The sequence below is a fragment of the Anas acuta genome, chromosome 22 (genome assembly GCF_963932015.1).
Source record: "Anas acuta chromosome 22, bAnaAcu1.1, whole genome shotgun sequence".
Lineage (NCBI taxonomy): Eukaryota > Metazoa > Chordata > Aves > Anseriformes > Anatidae > Anas > Anas acuta.
In genome coordinates this window covers 5,051,928-5,070,605 of record NC_089000.1, presented here as the reverse complement: position 1 = coordinate 5,070,605, position 18,678 = coordinate 5,051,928, and the positions used below count along the sequence as shown (strand labels likewise).

At 44.4% G+C, this 18,678-nt stretch overlaps 1 protein-coding gene and 1 long non-coding RNA gene across 2 annotated transcripts; one reads left to right on the top strand and one right to left on the bottom strand.

The window, feature by feature from the left end:
- Window positions 1–1,366: 1,366 nt before the first annotated feature.
- Window positions 1,367–17,551, top strand: SCNN1D (sodium channel epithelial 1 subunit delta). Its single transcript, XM_068658321.1, has 13 exons — window positions 1,367–1,559; window positions 7,981–8,315; window positions 9,142–9,394; window positions 10,825–11,018; window positions 12,169–12,272; window positions 12,689–12,852; window positions 13,365–13,463; window positions 14,047–14,164; window positions 14,326–14,404; window positions 14,731–14,788; window positions 15,558–15,613; window positions 15,913–15,988; window positions 16,227–17,551. Exons 2-13 carry the CDS (start codon window positions 7,996–7,998, stop codon window positions 16,635–16,637), a joined length of 1,932 nt encoding a protein of 643 aa, XP_068514422.1. The 5' UTR covers window positions 1,367–1,559; window positions 7,981–7,995; the 3' UTR covers window positions 16,638–17,551.
- LOC137843271 (uncharacterized) lies at window positions 1,817–9,716 on the bottom strand. The gene is made up of 3 exons (XR_011089432.1): window positions 9,508–9,716; window positions 6,984–7,064; window positions 1,817–3,258 (listed from the first exon to the last, which is right to left on the bottom strand). It is a non-coding gene; the product is annotated as an uncharacterized lncRNA (long non-coding RNA).
- Window positions 17,552–18,678: the final 1,127 nt, after the last annotated feature.

Genomic DNA, 18,678 nt, shown 5'->3' with positions numbered 1-18,678 from the left:
CTCCAGGAGCTTGGACAACTGCTCAGGGAGATTTGGCGTTTGGGTGTGATGGAGATACGGGGTCTGTGGTTGCAAGGCAGCTTCATCGCTTATGTCCACAGAACAAGAAGTTCTGACTGATGTCCTACAGCCTCTGCCAGTCCTAATTGCCTCAGCATTCCTACAGATACTGCGTCTGAGCTGGAGGAGGATAAAAAGTCCACCGGCAAGCAGGATTTCACCGGCCTGTCAACCTTCGAAATGGCTGAGGGGTAGGCAGGTCCCAACAGGTGGAACAGCATCTCTGAAGGCCTGTGACTAAAGAACGAGGAGAGCAGAGAACAGGAAGGAAAAGAAAGAGCAGGTACTATCCCAGAGGGATGACAGGAGCAGCTACAGACGTCTTACTCAGACAGGTGAGTGAGTGGAAATGAATGCTTGGTCATACTGGGAGCGAGCAGGATTTTGCTTCTGAAGCTGCATTTTTGACTGTAAGCGCCTCTGGTGGAGGCTTAATGAAAAGCAGGGTTTACGTGGGGCCTTTTCATAACGAGGGGTGTAATTAGGGAACGCTTAAATGGCTGGTGACTAGCAGAACACGCATGTGCTCGATGCTCTGACTTCTGGGTTTTGTAGGGATGTTCCAGCTAGCTTCAGCCTTGCTAACTCAGGCGCTGCTGGTGACAAAACCGGAGCACCAGGGAGCTCAGCACAGGTTAAGGAGCCCTCACCTACTGCCTTGAGCAGGTTTGGCAGCCTCTGCAGCACTTGACGCTGCCTTGGCTGGGTGCAAACCAGCGCAGAAGGGAAGCTGAGGTACGCCAATGCTATTCTGTTCCTGCAGGCAGAGCTCACTGTGGTTTTGAGATATAGATCCCCTCAGCCACTGCTCAAAGCATCACACAGGTCAAACAATGAACACTGGGGTTCTCTGAAGAGGTTTTGGTAAACAGAGAGCTTCAGTTGAAATACCCGGAGGTGAGGAAAGCATCTGAAAAACAGGGTCAGTATGGGAACATTCGGGGCAGGATCAGGAGACATGAAGCAATATTCAAAAGCTCTCCAGGGCAGGGACTGCCATTGTTCTGCCTCTTGCGTGGGGCCGGACAAGCTGTCAGCACTCCCATAATATCTCCGAGCACTGCTCCTTTATCCAGGAGGGCAGCAGAGAACAATTTTGTGTCCAGAAAGGAAGACAACGTGCTTCTGCCTAGGAAGAGCCAGGAGCAAAGGCAGGAGGCAGAGCCCAGTGCGTGCCAGCTCAAGCCCATACGCGGCGCAGCCAACCAAGAAGACAAGGAGGAAATGCTGGGAGTTTCCTTCTGCTCGAGTTGCCCACAGGAGTTTGTCCGCCCGTGAGTGGGAGGAGGAATAGACTGGCTCGTCCAGTGGCCATGAAGAAAGCCTTCTGAGGGAGTTTCCACAAAACAGGAGGAGGCAAGTCACACCGATCCCGGCGTGGGGAAAGCCGGGTTGGTATGCCGGGTCCTCTGCAATGAGGGAAAATGTGGGAAGATGGCTTGAGAGAGTACCTGGGGCACTCCAGGATATCAAACAGCACCCATGCAGGAGCAAGTGACGTGAGTAAAGCCTGATTCTCTAAAAAAAATCGAGATGAACTTCAGACTTACAAAGCCTGCTGGAGGCAGGAGGGTGCAGGATCTGCTCCGGCACCCTCCTGCTCCCAGAGGACACGGGTGCCAGGGGCTGCTTTGCTCAGCTGAGGCTGAAGATTGGGGCAGGGAAAGCAGTGGGAATCTCTGCCAGACACAGGCAAGTTCAGGAAAAAGAACAGAAAGTAATGAAACACTTAAGTGTGAGAGAGCACAGTAATAGGAAACAAGTGCAGCAAGGGAGAAAGTTAATAACTGAAGGACGGTTTGTGCAGTTAGTGGACAGCAAATTACAGTGAAGTTTACAGCATGGTGTGGCAGCAAGGAGAGCTGCTAGGAGCAGGGGGGTTGGATGCATCATTTCAGTTTGCTGATTTGTTTTATGCCTCTCAGCTCAAGCAGCTCTCAGCCAACTGGGGAAGTCTGTGACCAAGCTGTTGGAGTGTCCTCAGGTTCCTATGGGAGGACAGCTCCAGGTTGGCTTCTCTGAGCTGTGGGGTCACAGCACAGTACCTTGGGGAGGGATCAAGGGGGGGGGTCATTTCCATGATTAAGGAAAGCACTCACACCAGTGTGCTCAGACCTCACTGCAACTCCTTGCTCTTACAAGTTCAGACACTGTGGCATGTCATTCCAGATAAGTGAGGGTGGATGATGCTATTTGAGCTCTGCAGGGCCAGCCAGACAAAGCAGGAGGGACTCAAGCTAGAGATCATTACTACACTCCCCTGTTCAATCTCTGAGACTTTACTATTAATTTATTTTTTTTTTTATCTTTTATTTATTTTTACAACTCCGGCCTGTAACAGCACATCTAGTAAGGGGCAGTTCCCCCCCCCCCCGCCCCAAATGCTCTGCATGCTGGCTGCTAGCTGCACAGTTCATCTGCTTGTATCTAACAAGGGCAATGAGAGGGGTTTACTCGACAGAGAACAAAAATTCCAGCACCAGCTGTCAGGAAATATTCAAAAATAAACAAAAAAAATCATCCAAGTGTAGATTTCTGTAAGTGCCTAAGTCCATTCCACAAGGAACATCAATTCACTGATTATCTCCCCTGTCCACGTGAAATAGCTGCAGTCTCTCTCTGCCTGCAGGACATTCTTTGTACCTCTTGTGTTACTCCAAGCGGGTGCTGATACGGAGATAGGCACGTATTCAAGTGCTCCTTTTGTGCAGTCTCATTTTCACTCCTGTTTCAGCAATCCACAAGATGGGTGCAGAACCAAGGGTTGGGAGCATGGAGTAGGGCAGTAGCTATAACACCTCGAGCAAAGCCCAACCTGGCAAAGGGGTGGTGGGCACACACATTCTCCTTCCCTCTTACAGCATACAAGCACTAACAGATTTTCTGTCCCACTGGAAGTAATTACAGCATAGTCTTTCTCTGCAGCACTAAAGGACTGCATCACGAGTGTTATTTACAGTATCTATTTCTGGATTTCGGATAGAAACACCAACTTTGAACCAGCCCAAGAGTTTTCTTCCCTTCTGCCTGCAGTGCAGGTCATGGGATGACAAATGAGTGAGGGCAAACAGAAAGGGCCTCTTGCTCGAGGGACAGCCGTGTCTGCACATCCAGTTCTTCATTTCCTGCAGGAAAATCTCATGGCTGGCTCAGAAGGCATTGTTCGGATGTGCGGCCAGGCAATCCCTACACCGAGGCCTGCAGCCATAATGAAGCAACAGAATTTGCCTTGTGCGCTCATTGTGCAATAATTTCATTGTCAAGGATTTATTGTTGCCTTTTGCTATTACACAATATAAAAGGAGAGAAAGAAGGGTGGGGGACGAATAAATGAAGATGACAGAAGTAGGTTTTCAGTGTTCGGAGATTTTTAACGAGAATTTAACGGCTTCATCAATCAGTGACAAGTGGCTCTATTGTAACTGTTAACTTCAGAGCCAACTAGATTTCTTTTTAATTTCAAGTTTGTTTTTTACACCCTAAAGTACTGGCTTTTTCAAAATCTAAAACATTTTCCAAATAGTTTTGCAAAATTTCCTTTTAGTACGGAAGAAGGCAAAGACATTAATAGCAGCTCTTTAATTCTTTTAGAACATTCTCTTAACATTGAGATGAATGTTTTTAATGTTATGTTTTCCTAAAATCAAACCCCCACAAAACAATTGATAAAAATGTAAAGAGACCATACAAGGATTTAAATTAATCAAAATCAGAAGAGTATTTTCTCAGTTTTTCCTGATCTTTGTCTCCCTTTTTGAATTCAATTTCACAAGAAATTTCAATTATCTTGTATTTCGCAGCTAAAGGTATCTCACAATTTCCAATGTAACAGAAAACCCATTTACTAGGTGATTTTGAAAGGCAGGCAGAAGCTCCGCAGGTCAGATTTGGAGCTCTAAACATTATCCATATCCAGAGTATCTGATATTTTATAACAAGCTCCTTGCAAAACCAACCCAGAGCTGTATTCCAGCTGGGCAGATGTCAGTATTAATTATGCAAGTAAATCAAGGGTTTTTTGTTTGTTTTAGGAAGTTTCAGAATACCAAATAATTTTGCTAAAGACTTTTATAAGTCTTAACTAAGTGCTATTACAAAAGCAGAGTGCCCTGTTTTAAATCAATTATCATGATTGATAGCTCAGATTGAGTCCATTCAGGTCCCACCATCTGAAGAGCTGAGTTTTTAACAGATGTGGGAGAACCCACTACAGGTGAGCAATAGTTTTGGAGAAGCAGGAAGAAATCCACTGCCACGTGCGCCTTACACAGACCGGGTAGCTGATCATTTCAGATTACACCTAGGTATGTAATTCCTGAAGCACACATATAGAAACCCTAATGGCTTCAATTACTAGTGATCATGCAAGCCTCCGGAAACCATGGAAAGAAGGCAGAAAGCTCATTCCTTGATAGGGAAGCTCAGAGCACGAAGAACCTTCCAGCTCCCATGACTACTTCACTAGATATTTATAGAAATTATGGCTAAAAAACTGTTCTGGCCATTAAAAAAAAAGGATCACCCCCATCCCCCCCAGTCATACCAACCTTAACTCAAGTGTAACCTTAATGTTAACTTGTTTGTCCAGTTCATTCACTTCCTATTCCCTGGATCATGCTTTGAATAATTCCCATGATTTGTTTTTTAAGACCTGCCCCTTTTGATGTCATCAATTTGATCCATATAGGCTGGACAGCTCCAGCATATCTTCAGTTAGAAAAGGCAGCCAAAGCTTGGGACCGAGACTTGTCTTCTGTCCAGGAAAAAGCTGAAGGCCGAGCTTAGTGCCTACTCTAAAACATAGAGCTCCTGCCAAGGTACGGTAGAGATGTTTTTGAAATTTGGACTTCGTTGTTTTACTGTATGTTTCTGTATAGATGTATGATTTATTTATAGGTACAGATATATACAAGGTTAAATGTTTGACTACATGATGTGCGTGTAGGTGTTTAATGTGCTGAGCATTGCGTTGCTGTGATAACCGATGAACATATACCTGTCTGCCATTGCTTTCTCACTTCCACAGGCTCTATAACCTGCAGCCTCTCTCCAGGCACTTACCACAGGCAAGACAGTCAACTGTTCACTGTTTTATTAAGTCCTTGACTGCAATTGCAATTTTTAAATGAATTAGCGGTAGGCTCGCCTGGGAAACCGGTAGAGAGGATGTTCTGTTGCCTGTACATGTGCATTTTGAAAGATTGCCATAAGGTTTTCCACTTTAGCTGCTTTAAGAATGTTTTCAAATGGTATGAACTAGCTAGCCATAGCCTCAAGAGCCAAATCAGAATTTCTAGGAACTGCACTGCCCCTAAAAGCTATGGTTTGAAAGCTTACAGGTATTTATTTATTTTTTTTAGATTCCAAATTATACATAGAAAAAGTGTTTGACAGATTTGCCATTCATTTTTGGTAAATATTACCTTTAATTCTTTTTCTCATTAGAGCAAGTCTGGCTGTAGTAAGATTATTACAGTAACAAATTTCATTTTCCCATTTTAGTCTCAGTTTTCATTTCCATCTTAAACCACTGTAAGTATTCAAGGGCTCATCCAATATATTTGTTAAAATACACTGTAGACTTGTTTTCATTTATTTTTATTCAAATAAAATTAGAAAAGATTGAATAAGATAAAGGTTGAACGCATAATTTAGCCTCAAAATTTAATCTAACAAAAAATGTGTGGCAATTAGTGGTAACAAGACTACCATGGATTCATTTCTAGTTTGCCACAGATAATCCTTTTGAACAAAGAAGCACTCAGATGGAAGCCTTCAGCTGTAAGTCTGGCTGGTAAAATTTGTAGCCAGTGATTCAAAACTATGGCTCTGGGTAGTCTATGGGGGAATAGCAGATCAACCATATCAGCACAATGCAAAAACACAGTATTTCGCTGTAGCAAAAGGGGAAATTCTCATCTCCCACTTCAGTTCTTTATAACATTCTTTTAATTGTTCATGCCTTTTATATTTATATGTCACTTTGCTTGAGCTTTCTGTATTTGTTCACATGTATTTTAAGAAAACTGAAAAATAATTTGTCATGATTAATTTTAACGCATACAGCAAATTCATATGCCCTTGAGTGAATTTTGTGTTATTATTGTGAAATGATAGCTCAGAAAATACAAACACGGATCTGTCACGGTCTTTGGGGAAAATAACTGGTAATAAGCAGGGTTTCCTTGTCAGATAATACACTTGTGTGCTGTTTGTCATAAAGCTGATCTGATGTACAGCTTTCTGAAGTGCAATTCAGTATTACATGATTATTCCTAATCTTTCTGACATGAAAAATACACAGAAGGGACTTTCTTAACAGCTTAAGCTAGTATTTCATTTGAAGCATCCTAGTCCAAGAACCTTTGAGATAAAACCATGTTTTGACATGGAGAGGTCTAGTTGAGGATGCAGGCACTGAAGGTCAGGGCATCAGCATTTATCAGCAGACCTGGGGTACCCTCACTGGCTCCTCAGGCTGAGACAACCCCAAACACATTGGACCCTTCACTGGGTCTTGAGTATTTGTTTCACTATTGCAGAGCCCACTTTGAACCATGCTTTAGTTATTTGTGTGCGCATTTCTTGACTTCAAACTCTGTTAACAGTGTACTTAACAGATTGTTATTTGGAGTTAAGGTTGGAGAGAAGTGTTGCAACCAGCAAAAACTTCTCTTAATAGCATAATAAGCAGGGTGATTCATAGAGTGCTGTCATGTTGGAAACTCACATATTACAGGACTTGATGTCATGTTCACTAAGTGGAAGTATGTCAACATAAATCTTATGTCCAAGCCGGTACTGAAACCTGGGAAGATTCCATCAGTCCATGCTGACTAAAGCACACGAGCATAAATAACATTCACTTTCATCAGCAGAAATTCTGAGATAATCTAGCGTAGCGTAACAGACTTTTTACTTACCATGACGAAGCAGATGTGGATTTTGATTTCCAGTTATGCCACTCTTGGATGATGTTCAATTTCTGTTCCTCATTTTCACACCTGTAAAACAGAGATAAAGATAAGACCCCCTTTATAAAGAGATTTGTAGATTCTTGGAAGAAAGTATTTATGTAAGAGGTAATGGCAAAATTTCTAATGGCAGTAATTAATGTTACTGTGGTCTTCAGAAACAACCAAAGAGCATTTAATTTTAAGTAGGAGCTGCAATGCTCTATCCACATCCCAATTTGGTTAATTCCCTCTGTGGTTTCAACTGAGGAGTTTCCCTCCACTTCCTTTCCTGAAGATCTGATTGTACTCATTTGAACTATGAAATACTGTATTTCATCTCGGAAGTGGCTGTATTTCAGGAATATCAGACATTAATCCCATTCACTTCCACTCTACAGAATGTCAGACCATGCAATAGTTCAAAACCAGTCCTAATTTCTCCCTTCCACACACTGGAAAGCTGGATTTATCCTTTGATTCCCTGACATAAGGATGAAGCCATACTGCTCATTCTGAGACATTTTCAAGCTTCCTAGCCCAGCACGTTTCACCAGCAATTTACTTATATTAAGGAATTAGTTGCACATCCATTAATAAATGGGAGTAGATTTTTCAGAATTAAGTGTTGGTCCTCAGTATTCTTAGAAAGAAGCAAGCTACACACTGCTTTGGCTGAAGACTTCTCAGCAGCTTGGGTATTAGTCACATTAACTTTGCATATCCACACTAACAGAGATGTCATAGTGCGTGTGATAAAATCACTTGAAGGTACTTAGGAAGCAGCATGCAGAACATTTGAGTTTTGCTACTCCCTGATATTCAAACTCTGTGAAGAGGGACAAAGGCCAGCTCATAGCTATTTTCAGCTTTTTGCTAATAAACTCATTCACACCCTGTTTGAACATGTCCACAGATCAACCGTGGTCTCTCTCACAAGCTATTTTCTTTCCTTCTTGTTAAACAGAAACGGACTTAAAGGATGGAGCAGGAAGTGGCGAGAGAGGAGGAAGAGAGAAAAGAAGGCTTGATCGAGTTCTATGATTCCTTCAAGGACATGTTTGAGTTCTTCTGCAAGAACACCACAATCCATGGCACCATCCGCCTCGTGTGCTCGGACAGCAACAAGATGAAAACAGCTTTTTGGACTCTGCTTTTACTCGCCAGCTTCGGCATGTTGTACTGGCAATTTGCACTTATGTTCAGTCAGTACTGGGCCTACCCGGTTGTCCTGACCATGTCCATTGATTCCGAGCCCAAGATGTTTCCAGCAATCACTATCTGCAATCTGGACCCATACAGGTAACATGTTTTTTCCCCTTGGCTATAACCCTGTCTTTAGCTACAAGGGCCTAGAAGGTGACTGAGTGAAGCCTGGAGGAGCTTTGCTGCTGATCCAGGCAGGGTGGGCAGTAGAAAGGCCCGTGAGATGCAGAAGGATTTATTTCCAAACTGGTTTTCAGACCAGATCTTGTTTGGAATTGGGCAACAGTACATAGCAGTTTATCTGATGCACTGATTCAGGATCAGGAGAACTCTGCCTCGACACCTGGTTCGAGTGCTAACTGATTTCATGCTCTGATAAAAATATTCCTTCCCCAAAATACATGGTTACTGCATGTATTTATTCATAGCTAAATCACAGATCACTGGAGTGACTCACACTAATGCTGACTCTGCCTTTTTTTTTGTTCAGACAAAGGACTTTAATGAAACAATAAACCTTCCGTGGAAGTCTTTCGGAGTATGTTTGTCAAACAAGGCTCATACAGTAGTGGCAATTTATCAAGAGGTTGAAGGAATTGTGTAATTTCCTCAGAAACAATTAAGTAATTGGCTGACAGGAGGGCCTGTTTGTGCAGCTGATGTTGCACGACAGCAAACTTTGAGGTTTTCAGAGGAGGACCCAGAAACTGGAAATGCAGCTGCTGGAGTTCCTAATAAATTAACTCAATGAAATTAGACATGCTGAGCACAGCAGCACAATCGCTACCTTTTCTCAGGCAGACATCAAGGTCTGCAGAGACCATGAGAACAGCATTTTATAGTTACTATGAGGCACGTTAAGTGCTTTTGTCTCAAAGAAGCATAGATATTCACACCTAGCAAATATTTCTGGTCCTCACAGATTTGAGCTGGTCAGTGAACACTTGGTTCAGTTGGATCGCATGGCAGAGGAATCTATTGCTTTTCTATACGGCATCAACACAACAGCCAGCTTGTTCCACATGAACGAGAAAAACATCCACATGAGAGACTTGTCAAGCACAGGCAACCTCAGCAGATCCAGCTTCAAACTGAGCCAAAACTTCGCACTACTGAGAACACCTGAGATCAACAATAAGACAGGAAAGAGACAGTCTGGCGTGGGCTTCAAGCTGGTAAGTGTGTGTCATCTTAAAGATATGAATCTGTTCCCAGACAGGGCAGATTTAGAGAGAAGCCAAGGCCAGCAGGGCAGGGACATCTCTTACAGGGCCCCATCACACCTTACCTGAGTGAGAAGAGCACAAAGACGATGGCCAGCTTTGACCAAAATCCAGCTCATAGCTGAGATCCCAGTGATGAGGCAGGTTCGAGGTCAGGAGGCTTGTCCACGGGTCAGGGTCTGGGTCAAAAAGGCCTGTGGTGAGGCAGGGACATAGCTGTGGTCTCAATAGAGACCAGCAGTCCTACAGCATCCCCCAAAAAGAGCTTGAAGACCCCAAGCTGAGCTTAAATGGGCTCCTGGCCCCAGGTGGAGGCCCCAGGTGAGGCTGCTCAGGGCTGTTAAGGTCTATAGGGACATTCAAGGCCCTGACAGAGATCTCACCAGGTACATTCAACAAGTCAGTGAAAAAAATAAGTAGTTTTAGTGCTGTGTAATGACAGCTTGGAGGATATTTGAGGAGGAGTCCATCCCTATATCATCATCATTTTGTGCTGATTGCCATGGTTCTTGTCAAGTGAAGCAATAAAAACTTCAGTGGCCTTACACAACTCACCCACCTGTAAAGTCCCTCTGGCAGTAATGAATTTGGTACAGAAAGGTAGCAATAGGCTGTGGGAATCATTGTACCCCTTTCTAAAATTATACAAAACATCCACACTTAGCAGGTGAGCCCAGAAATAAAAGAGAATGAAGAGCCCATCTAAAACAACAAGAATTTCCTCAGTGTCTAAATGCTGTGGTACTGGGGCACTAGAATTGTCATGGATAACACAAGACATGACAATAAATAATCAAGACAATGAATACCACAAATGGGTACTTGTTACTTTGGAGAATAACATGAATGCTTCAACTCCTTCATCTCATGAACAGAATTAGCACAGACCTAAGAGCAACAGCTCTGAGAGAGAAATTGATGTGGCTTGAAAGGCCAGCAATTTTTGCCTGATGATTATCGCCCTGCCCTCTCCTGAGGTCCTTCACCAAGCACACTTTCACCAGAACCTGTGGGTGTTCACCTGTCTAAGGCCTGAGTAAGAACAAAGAAAGCGTCTCAGGACTTGGTCCATGATTCATGGGTTGTAGAGAATTCCTACCACCCCTCTCCTTCTTTCTCCCAACGTACTTGAGTTTGCTCCTCTGCTTTCATCTGTCTCTTTTCCCACTGAGACCACTGAGATGAAGGAGCACACCTAATTTAGTCTCAGGGAGAGAAGGTGCTTATCACATAGCTAAAGTGCTCAGACACTTCATTTTCTGGAAAAATAGAGGTTCCCCACGTCCTTATATGTGGTATTTCCTTTGCCCCCTGATCTCTGTCACCCTCAAGTTGTCATGGCCTGGTTATGCTGAATGGTTCCTCTCTTCTTTTTTTCCCAGTGCAATGCCACAGGTGGGAACTGCTTTTACAAGACCTATTCATCTGGGATGGATGCAATTCTTGAATGGTACAGGTTTCACTACATGAATATCATGTCCCAGCTGCCGGTTATAATCAACATCTCTGATCACGAGGAGCAGATAGAAGATATGGTCTACTCCTGCCAGTATGATGGGGAGCCCTGCAGGCCCAGGTATGTTGCTTCCTGAGGTGCTGACTGCGATTTCAGCAAAACTCAGGGACTTGAAACTGAGCCTGTAGGGTGAGGCATCGCATCTCGTGGCAAACTGCCAGACTCAGCTCTTGGTGGAGACCTGACTCAAAGAAAGAGCCGCCTGTCGTGATCAAAGCACAGAGCTAGGAACCTAGAAACTGGCGTTGCCCCATGAGTTGCCTCTATGATTGGTAGTGAGTGTATTAGGCTGTCAAAAAAGCCTAAGGGAAATTCAGCAGGAACTGAGACTTCACTAGTACAGGGACGTGCTGACTGTATTGGATGATAAATAGTGAATGATTGCCTGCATGGGTGGAAAGGAGCGTAAAAGTGGGGACTGTTTTTACTGGAACAATAAAAAGTGGGGAGAGAATGGGAAGAATAAGGGTCTCATTGCTCTTGCCATGTGACTTGGCCCTTGAGCACAAGGATTGCTCTTAACCTTTATGCCAGGAGGACTCAGGTAATGCCAACAGGGTCTGATGGTCTTTCTGCACCCTTTTGTGCCTTGAGGCAAAGTGGGCCTGCTGCCTAGCACAAAAGCAAAGTTGTAGTTTCTAATTCCTTCATGCCTTTGGCTGACTTGGCCACAGAAGTTCATCACGACCCTAAGTGGTATAAGTTTTAAGTGTACTAGGAGAGAGAAGCTCTTTGTCTTAGTGATTGGATGCCCCATCCCTGGGAGTTTTTAAGGACAGGTTGTCCTTGAGCAACCTGATCTAGTGGGAGGTGTCCCTGGCCATAGCAGGAGAGTTGGAATTAGATGATATTTAAGGTCCCTTCCCACCCAAACCATTCTGTGATTCTGTGTTCAGAACACAGAATTGGTCTCATGTTTCAGCCTGCCTGGATTTTGAGACAGGCAGGAAACAAATGAATCTGTTTGGTAGAAGGAAACACAGGTCAGATCTCTGAATTTGACTCCTGTATTTGCCACTCTGGCTGTAACCTGCAAGCAGTGAATTTCTGAGCAGCTAATTTTTCCTGTTTTTTTGGTGAATTAGTAATTCTTTCCTATAGGCACCCCTGTACATACACACACCCCCTATACACAAAACACATGCTTTGTAGAAGTAAAGGCATTCTTACACTTGCAATTAAAACCTATCAAAATCTCTCTTGGTTTCAGTGACTATGTTCACTTTCACCACCCAGTCTTCGGAAGCTGCTATACTTTTAACAGCAAGGGAACAGACTCCTTTTGGACAGCAACAAAACCGGGAATTCCTTATGGTATGTTACTTGACAAAGGGTGGGATGAGGTAAAGTGAACATAATTTGACTATGGATTAAATATCTGTCTTCTATAAATGTCTTACTGATATATAGCCCTCCCTTCTAGTCTGGTAGCACGAATTATGTGCTGTATTTGGTGCTTCACTAGCCACAAGTATATGATGGCTGTATCAGCTAGTTACATAACTATAGCACGCAGAATGATGTTCCAGGTTTCAGGCAGAACATTATTACAGTTTTGGAGTAGGCTGGTGCAACAGCTACCTGACCATTCACCAGGTCTCTAAGGAAAACCAGTGCGTCTTCTGTGAGCTAAGAGCAATTTCATCAGTGCTGAGAATTCAAGACGTGGTGACGTTCCTATTTCAACCCCAAATAAATTGTTACAAGCTTCCCTTTTCTGTGGTTTACAGGACTTTCCCTTATCCTGAGAGCAGAGCAGAAGGATCACATCCCACTCCTGTCTACAGTAGCAGGTGTGAAAGTGATGATACACAACCACAATCAGACACCATTCCTTGAGCACGAAGGCTTTGACATCAGACCAGGCATTGCAACCACCATAGGCATTCAGCAGGTTAGTCACTTGCTCAAGAGCATTATTTCTTTTCCTTCTGATGGCAGAAAGTTGCAAGGAGACGAACTCTGACTGACTCACACAATGGGCTTGTGAGGCTCTGTTGTTCACTTTGACTCTGCATGCAAGCCCATTTTCTCTCTCCACTGTGCTCAGGTTCCCATAGGTAAAACAAAATTATTCCAACTGTACAAGTGACCTTTTGGTCCTCAGTACATTGGGAAGACTGATTTTTTTTTACACTGAGGCTCCTACACCTTGGTGTACCTCCACACAAGGGGCTTCATGTGCCTATAAGGATGAGAACAAACATCCAAAAGTGATTGGGTTATGTTGATGTGATGAGTTACTGCTTGTCAGCTGAGCCATAGTGACTGACCAAATATATATATATATATAAGCTTACTTTCTGTCCTTGATATATATGGTGCCCCGTACAGTTAAGTTTAGATGGTAATGGCTAGGGCCAATTAAAGCTTCTAATCACTCAGGCCTCTTTTCTGTGTCCACAGGATGAGGTGAATCGCCTGGGTGGCAATTATGGGAAATGCACGACTGATGGCAGTGATGTGAATGTTAAACTCCTGTACAACAACTCCTACACCCTGCAGGTATTGTCAGAGTGGCTGGCTGAGGCCCCAGCTTACTCAGAGCAGATAAATACCAAAAAATCCATAACTTACTCTCCAGAGAGCTTTTACAAATCAGTAGGATCACTGCTGGAGATAACAGTGATTTATGCCATCCAAAAGTAGCTCACAAACATGGTGTTAGAGCTGGGAATGTGTTTCACTGAGCAGGGGATACTGGGGCTCTCCCCTCCTTGTGGCACAGGGGAGATGAGGCAGCGAACCAGCCAAGGCTGGGAGGTCCTGTTCTGGGAGGATGTTCTTGGGCCATCAGGTTTTTGATTTTGTAAGTAGTTGCTCCTGGCTCTGGATGCTTGGGCTGTTTAACTGAGATGTTACAGGACATAATCAGAAAGAGATCTGTCTCACTGAGTTCCATGATGTTCTCAGAAGGAAAGTCGTGGAGTGAAAAGTGAAGACCTTTTGCCTCAGCTTGCCCTAGTAATGGCTGGCATCTTTTTGCAGTCATGAAATATGTACATCTCCTAGCAGCTGCACACAATGGTCTGAAGGTTTGGGGAATTTCTGTCTGATCCATTTTTTTTTATTATTTATTTTTTTCCAGGCTTGTCTGCATTCCTGCTTTCAGCACATAATGGTTCGAAAATGTGGCTGTGGCTATTACTACTACCCACTGCCTCCCGGTGCTGAGTACTGTAACTACAACAAGCAACCTGCGTGGGGTAAGAGCAAAACACTTCTGTCCTGTCCTTGCCAGCAGGGAACGCCTCCCTGGCACAGTCACAGCTTACACGGCTCCTTAGATTGCTGCCCTTCCACTCTGTAGATGCCTTCCATTTCCTGAGGAAATGTCTGAGTGTGTTTCTCTCATTTTTTCCACCAGGTCACTGCTTTTACCAGCTTTACAACAGGCTCAGAAATCATCACCTGAATTGTTTTGACCAGTGCCCCAAGCCTTGCCGGTAGGTCACAAGAGCAGAGCACAATAAGTGCCAGCATTCAAAATAGAAAGAGGGAATTTTAAAGCAAAATATCAAATACCTTGGTTTTGACCACATCAAAGAGGAGTTCTGGGATTTTCAAACTGTTCTAGTTTTTTTTCCCAATCCGAACAGTTCTCAGCCAACCTCTGGTTTTGTTTTCTAAGCTGATTTACAAAGCTTTTTCCAGGGTCCTCAAGATCAGCTCCTAGTATTTCTGCTTTGGGCAAGCAGTCGGCTTGTTGAACTCCTTCACTTCTAAATGCCAAGAGTCGTAGTGATTATAATCTCCATTTTTATCTTAACAGGGAATCGCTGTACAAGGTGTCTGCTGGGACAGCTAAATGGCCATCAGCAAAGTCTCAGGTAATCCATACAGACAATGGCTTAGTTTAGAGGTGAAGCTGTATCTAGTATGTTTGCGGGCACATTAAGGATGAACACAAAGAGCTGGGCAGCAGCAAAGGAAGAGGCAAATAAAGCAAAGTAGTCCAAGACCTGAGCACAGTGTAATGCCTCCACAGCTGAGATGTCAGACTGAGAGTCTGGAGAGGCAAATTCAGCTCCAGTTCTGATCCAAATTTCCTTGTGACCTGAAAAAAATTCATCTCACTGCCTGAGTTCCCACCTCCAAAACGGTGATAAGGACTTTCTGCTTCCAGTGGGTGTTGTGGTATAATCACTCACGCGTTGCTGTTTGTGAGATCCTGCAGGCTGCAATGGAAACTCTGTGAGTCAGTAGATGACCTCTTGCCATTTCTTATGCTCTAATGCTAAATGGGCATTCAGGCTGTATGACCAGGTAATTAATTCATGTGAAATAGATTACAATCAGGTGTAAATGCAACCCATACATTTTTAAAAAGGAAGTGATTTAGTGGGGTTGCCGTTAAAGGCGGAATTTAAGAATCAAAATATTATATACACCTGAAATATCAGTGTGTAGCCCCTTGCTGTCTGGTAAATATAGATAGCTGTTACTCCACAGCTACTACCATATGCCATTAACCAATTAACTACATCCTTTTTCCTTATTAGCAATACCCATTTTATTGCTTATGAAATCTACCTTTACAAAATATTAAACACACCAAAATTCAGAAGATTGCCAGTAACATACATATATCTGTTGCAGGACTGGGTCCGCCAAGCTCTAAGGCATCAGAATGGATATAACTCTACTAGCAACAGGTTAGTTACTGAGAAAGGTATTATTAAAAATGTGGATTATCTTCATCCTTAGAGAACTCTGGAGGACAAGAGAAAAATGCACAGGTTCCTCCGATAAATATGCCATCTTTCCTCACAACACTGTAAGACAGTCACTTCTGTAACCTTTTTCTAACCTAATTTCCCAAGCTAATGTTAAACTCAGGAGGAAAGCTTGAGCAAGTGGGGAAACCTACAGTTAGCCCACCAACTAACTTAGCCCACTAACTAACTTAGCTAGGTGTGGGCACCTTGCTAACTGCTCCTTTTCTCCAACACAGGAAGGACATCGCCAAGGTGACTATCTTCTACAAGCAGCTCTACTACCAGTCTGTGAACGAGTCTCCTTTACTCTCAGTAGGTTACACTAGATCAGCTCAAAACATTTTTACCTCTTATTAATTATGGTGTGCTGTGTATGGTTGGAGGGAGGATTATTTACAGCCCCCAGGATGGGTGGGATTTCCTCTTGAGGAATAAACTTGAAAATGTCATAGTTCACACAGTCACACAGATGACAAATAGCTGACAGATCTGCTGGTAACATGCAATAATTCCATGTTTGGTAAATGTGGTCTTTTGATCCTTTCCACAGGATAATTTGCTTCTGTCCAGCATGGGAAGCCAGTGGAGTCTCTGGTTTGGATCCTCAGTGTTGTCTGTAGTGGAAATGCTTGAGCTGCTCATAGACACACTGGTCTTGTCTCTCCTCTTCTGCTATCAGAAGGTCTGGTCAAGGAAGACGTTAGAAGTAGCTCGCACTCCTTCCGTCCCTAACATGAGCTTGACCCTAGAAAACTACCGTGTTGTGCAAGAAGCTGGCAAAGGGGCTGATCCTGCTCATACTCACCCCTCTGGAGTGACTATTGCCATGGACGGCAACAGTGCCCTGCATCTTCACCCCCTCTCCAGCAAGGTGGAGATGCCAGAGAGCCACCCAGATGTGATGTTTAATGGATTTAGATATATGAAGGACAGCTCTTTGGAAACGGAGCTAAATCACTAAGGCTTGTGTGCCCAGAGGAGTGGGAGACGTGGAGCTCCCCTAATGCTCAGGTGCCATCAGAAAGGCTGCAAACAGAAATGTTCTGGATTCACCATCTGTGAGAACCGAAACACCACACTGGGAGCTTAGGAATCTTCCAGCTGCTACGAGTTCGTTATTAAACCATCCCTGTGTCCTGGATACAGGCATCATGCGATGTTCTTTTGTTCTTAATGAGTATCTGGGGAGGGGAGAACTCTACTTCTGCTCTCTAGGCAGTCATCCTGTCCTCATAAAAGCCTATTCATAGCTTCTAACTTTTAAACCCTTATGAGGAAATCAGTCTGTGGCATTAGACAGGCCCATCTGCATTTCACAAATATACTCAAGAGGAAAGTCAGCCTGCCTTCTAATGGAGAGATTTCCAGTGGAGGCTAAGGAGTGTGCGCTCCTACCAGCCAGCGGTGCCTTGAGGATGGCAGAGGATGCAGTAACAAGAGCCTGCTCTGATCACAGCTTCGCCTTCAAGACACCTCTGTCCTTGTCCTACTGCTGTTGCATTTTGAGCACCATGCACAGAATGCTTTCAGACTGAGCCCAGATTATTTCAAGCGAGACTCGCTGTCGTAGAGGAGAGGAATTAGAAGAAACGGGGTCGATGACTTTTTTCTGTCACAGAAGAAGCATCTGAATTATTTAGAAGATCAAAACAATGCTGCATTTTTACTGCAGCCAATTTGTAAACAGAGCTGTTTTAATGTTAATATTTGACAGTAACTTATGTGTACATAAAATAACATATTTATTTTTGATGATGACATTTGCACAGAAGCGTTTTAGTCTGCTACAATCTTGTTATGACTTTCTGCAGAAGACAAGAATTGACAAGCAATCAACGAGCTTTGTTTTGTAACTTTTTTTTTTTTTACATAATAAAGTGCTCTGAGTACAGACCATGACTGAAGATTTAGTTTGGTTTTCTTTTTGCTGCTCTGAAATGCGAAGGTCTCTCATTGTGCCACAGCATCCTGTGACTGGGGCCAACGGGCTTGGTGCTGGCTTTCTGGAGGAGACAGGGTGAACACGAGGGGATTTACTCATTGTCTTTGGCTTCTGTTTTGGCAGCCAGACCTCTGAGTGCCTGTTTGGGGCCGGTACAACACCAGTCCCCCTGTCCTGGAACAAAACACCCACCCGCTGAAGGGCACTATCAGGTAATAACAGCTCCCCGTGGCAGCTGACGCAAAGCCCAGCCCAAAGCCCCAGGGAAGGCAAAGGGTTCAGGTGTCCCAGCCGTGGCTCTGTGACCAAACCTCCCTTGATGCAGGAAAGGTTTCAGATTTACCCTGCAATTCCAGAGATAATTAGGCACCCGCATCCCATTAGTGACATCTGTGCTCGTACATTGGCTGCCCGATGTTCTAGGACAATTTCTGCCACCGTTTCTGAGCTCGTTTTCACCTGGAGATGAACCCCTGTAGCCGCAGGGGACAAGATAAGGGAGAGATCCAGAGATCCCAGGCACTCACCTCCAGCGGTGTGGCCACCTGGAGGCTCTCCGAGATCTTTTGTGCCTCTGGCTGCCAGCAGACATGGCCTGGAGAACGCCTGGGAGGGCAGGCCCAGGGCTGCTAGGAGCTGCATAGCTCTGAGGCACGGCGTCTGTCATCAGCACAGCGATGCAGAAAGTGTTTCTGCAGCCGTGTCCTTGCTGCAGGAGGAGAGGACAGGTCCCTCTGTGGGTCAGGGACCCCTTCCCCACACCGGCGTCCTCCCCAGCTCCTGGGTGGGCACTGCGGGCCATGAGCGTTGGCTCCTTCACCGTATGGAAAGTGCAGGCCCAAAGGGCCTCGAGAATGACTCCCTTCGGGCTTCTGCCATGGCTGTTACCACCAGCCAGGCTGTAATCAGGGCCTGTTGATTTTCAGGCACAGAAATGCTGAGGAAAGGCCCAATTTTGTGCCTGCCATGCAGCCAACTTGACCAAACTGGGCCTTCTGATTTCTTCTGCTCCCCCTAAGCAAAAGCGGATTCCTGTGTGCTCCCTTCCTGGGGAAGGAAA

Bases quoted from the DNA above. Each gene is read 5' to 3' on its own strand.
- SCNN1D (XM_068658321.1), top strand. From the start codon at position 7,996: ATGGAGCAGGAAGTGGCGAGAGAGGAGGAAGAGAGAAAAGAAGGCTTG. The intron at 8,316-9,141 runs GTAACATGTTTT...TGGTCCTCACAG, and splicing joins TGCAATCTGGACCCATACAG to ATTTGAGCTGGTCAGTGAAC. The intron at 14,165-14,325 runs GTAAGAGCAAAA...TTTTTCCACCAG, and splicing joins CAACAAGCAACCTGCGTGGG to GTCACTGCTTTTACCAGCTT.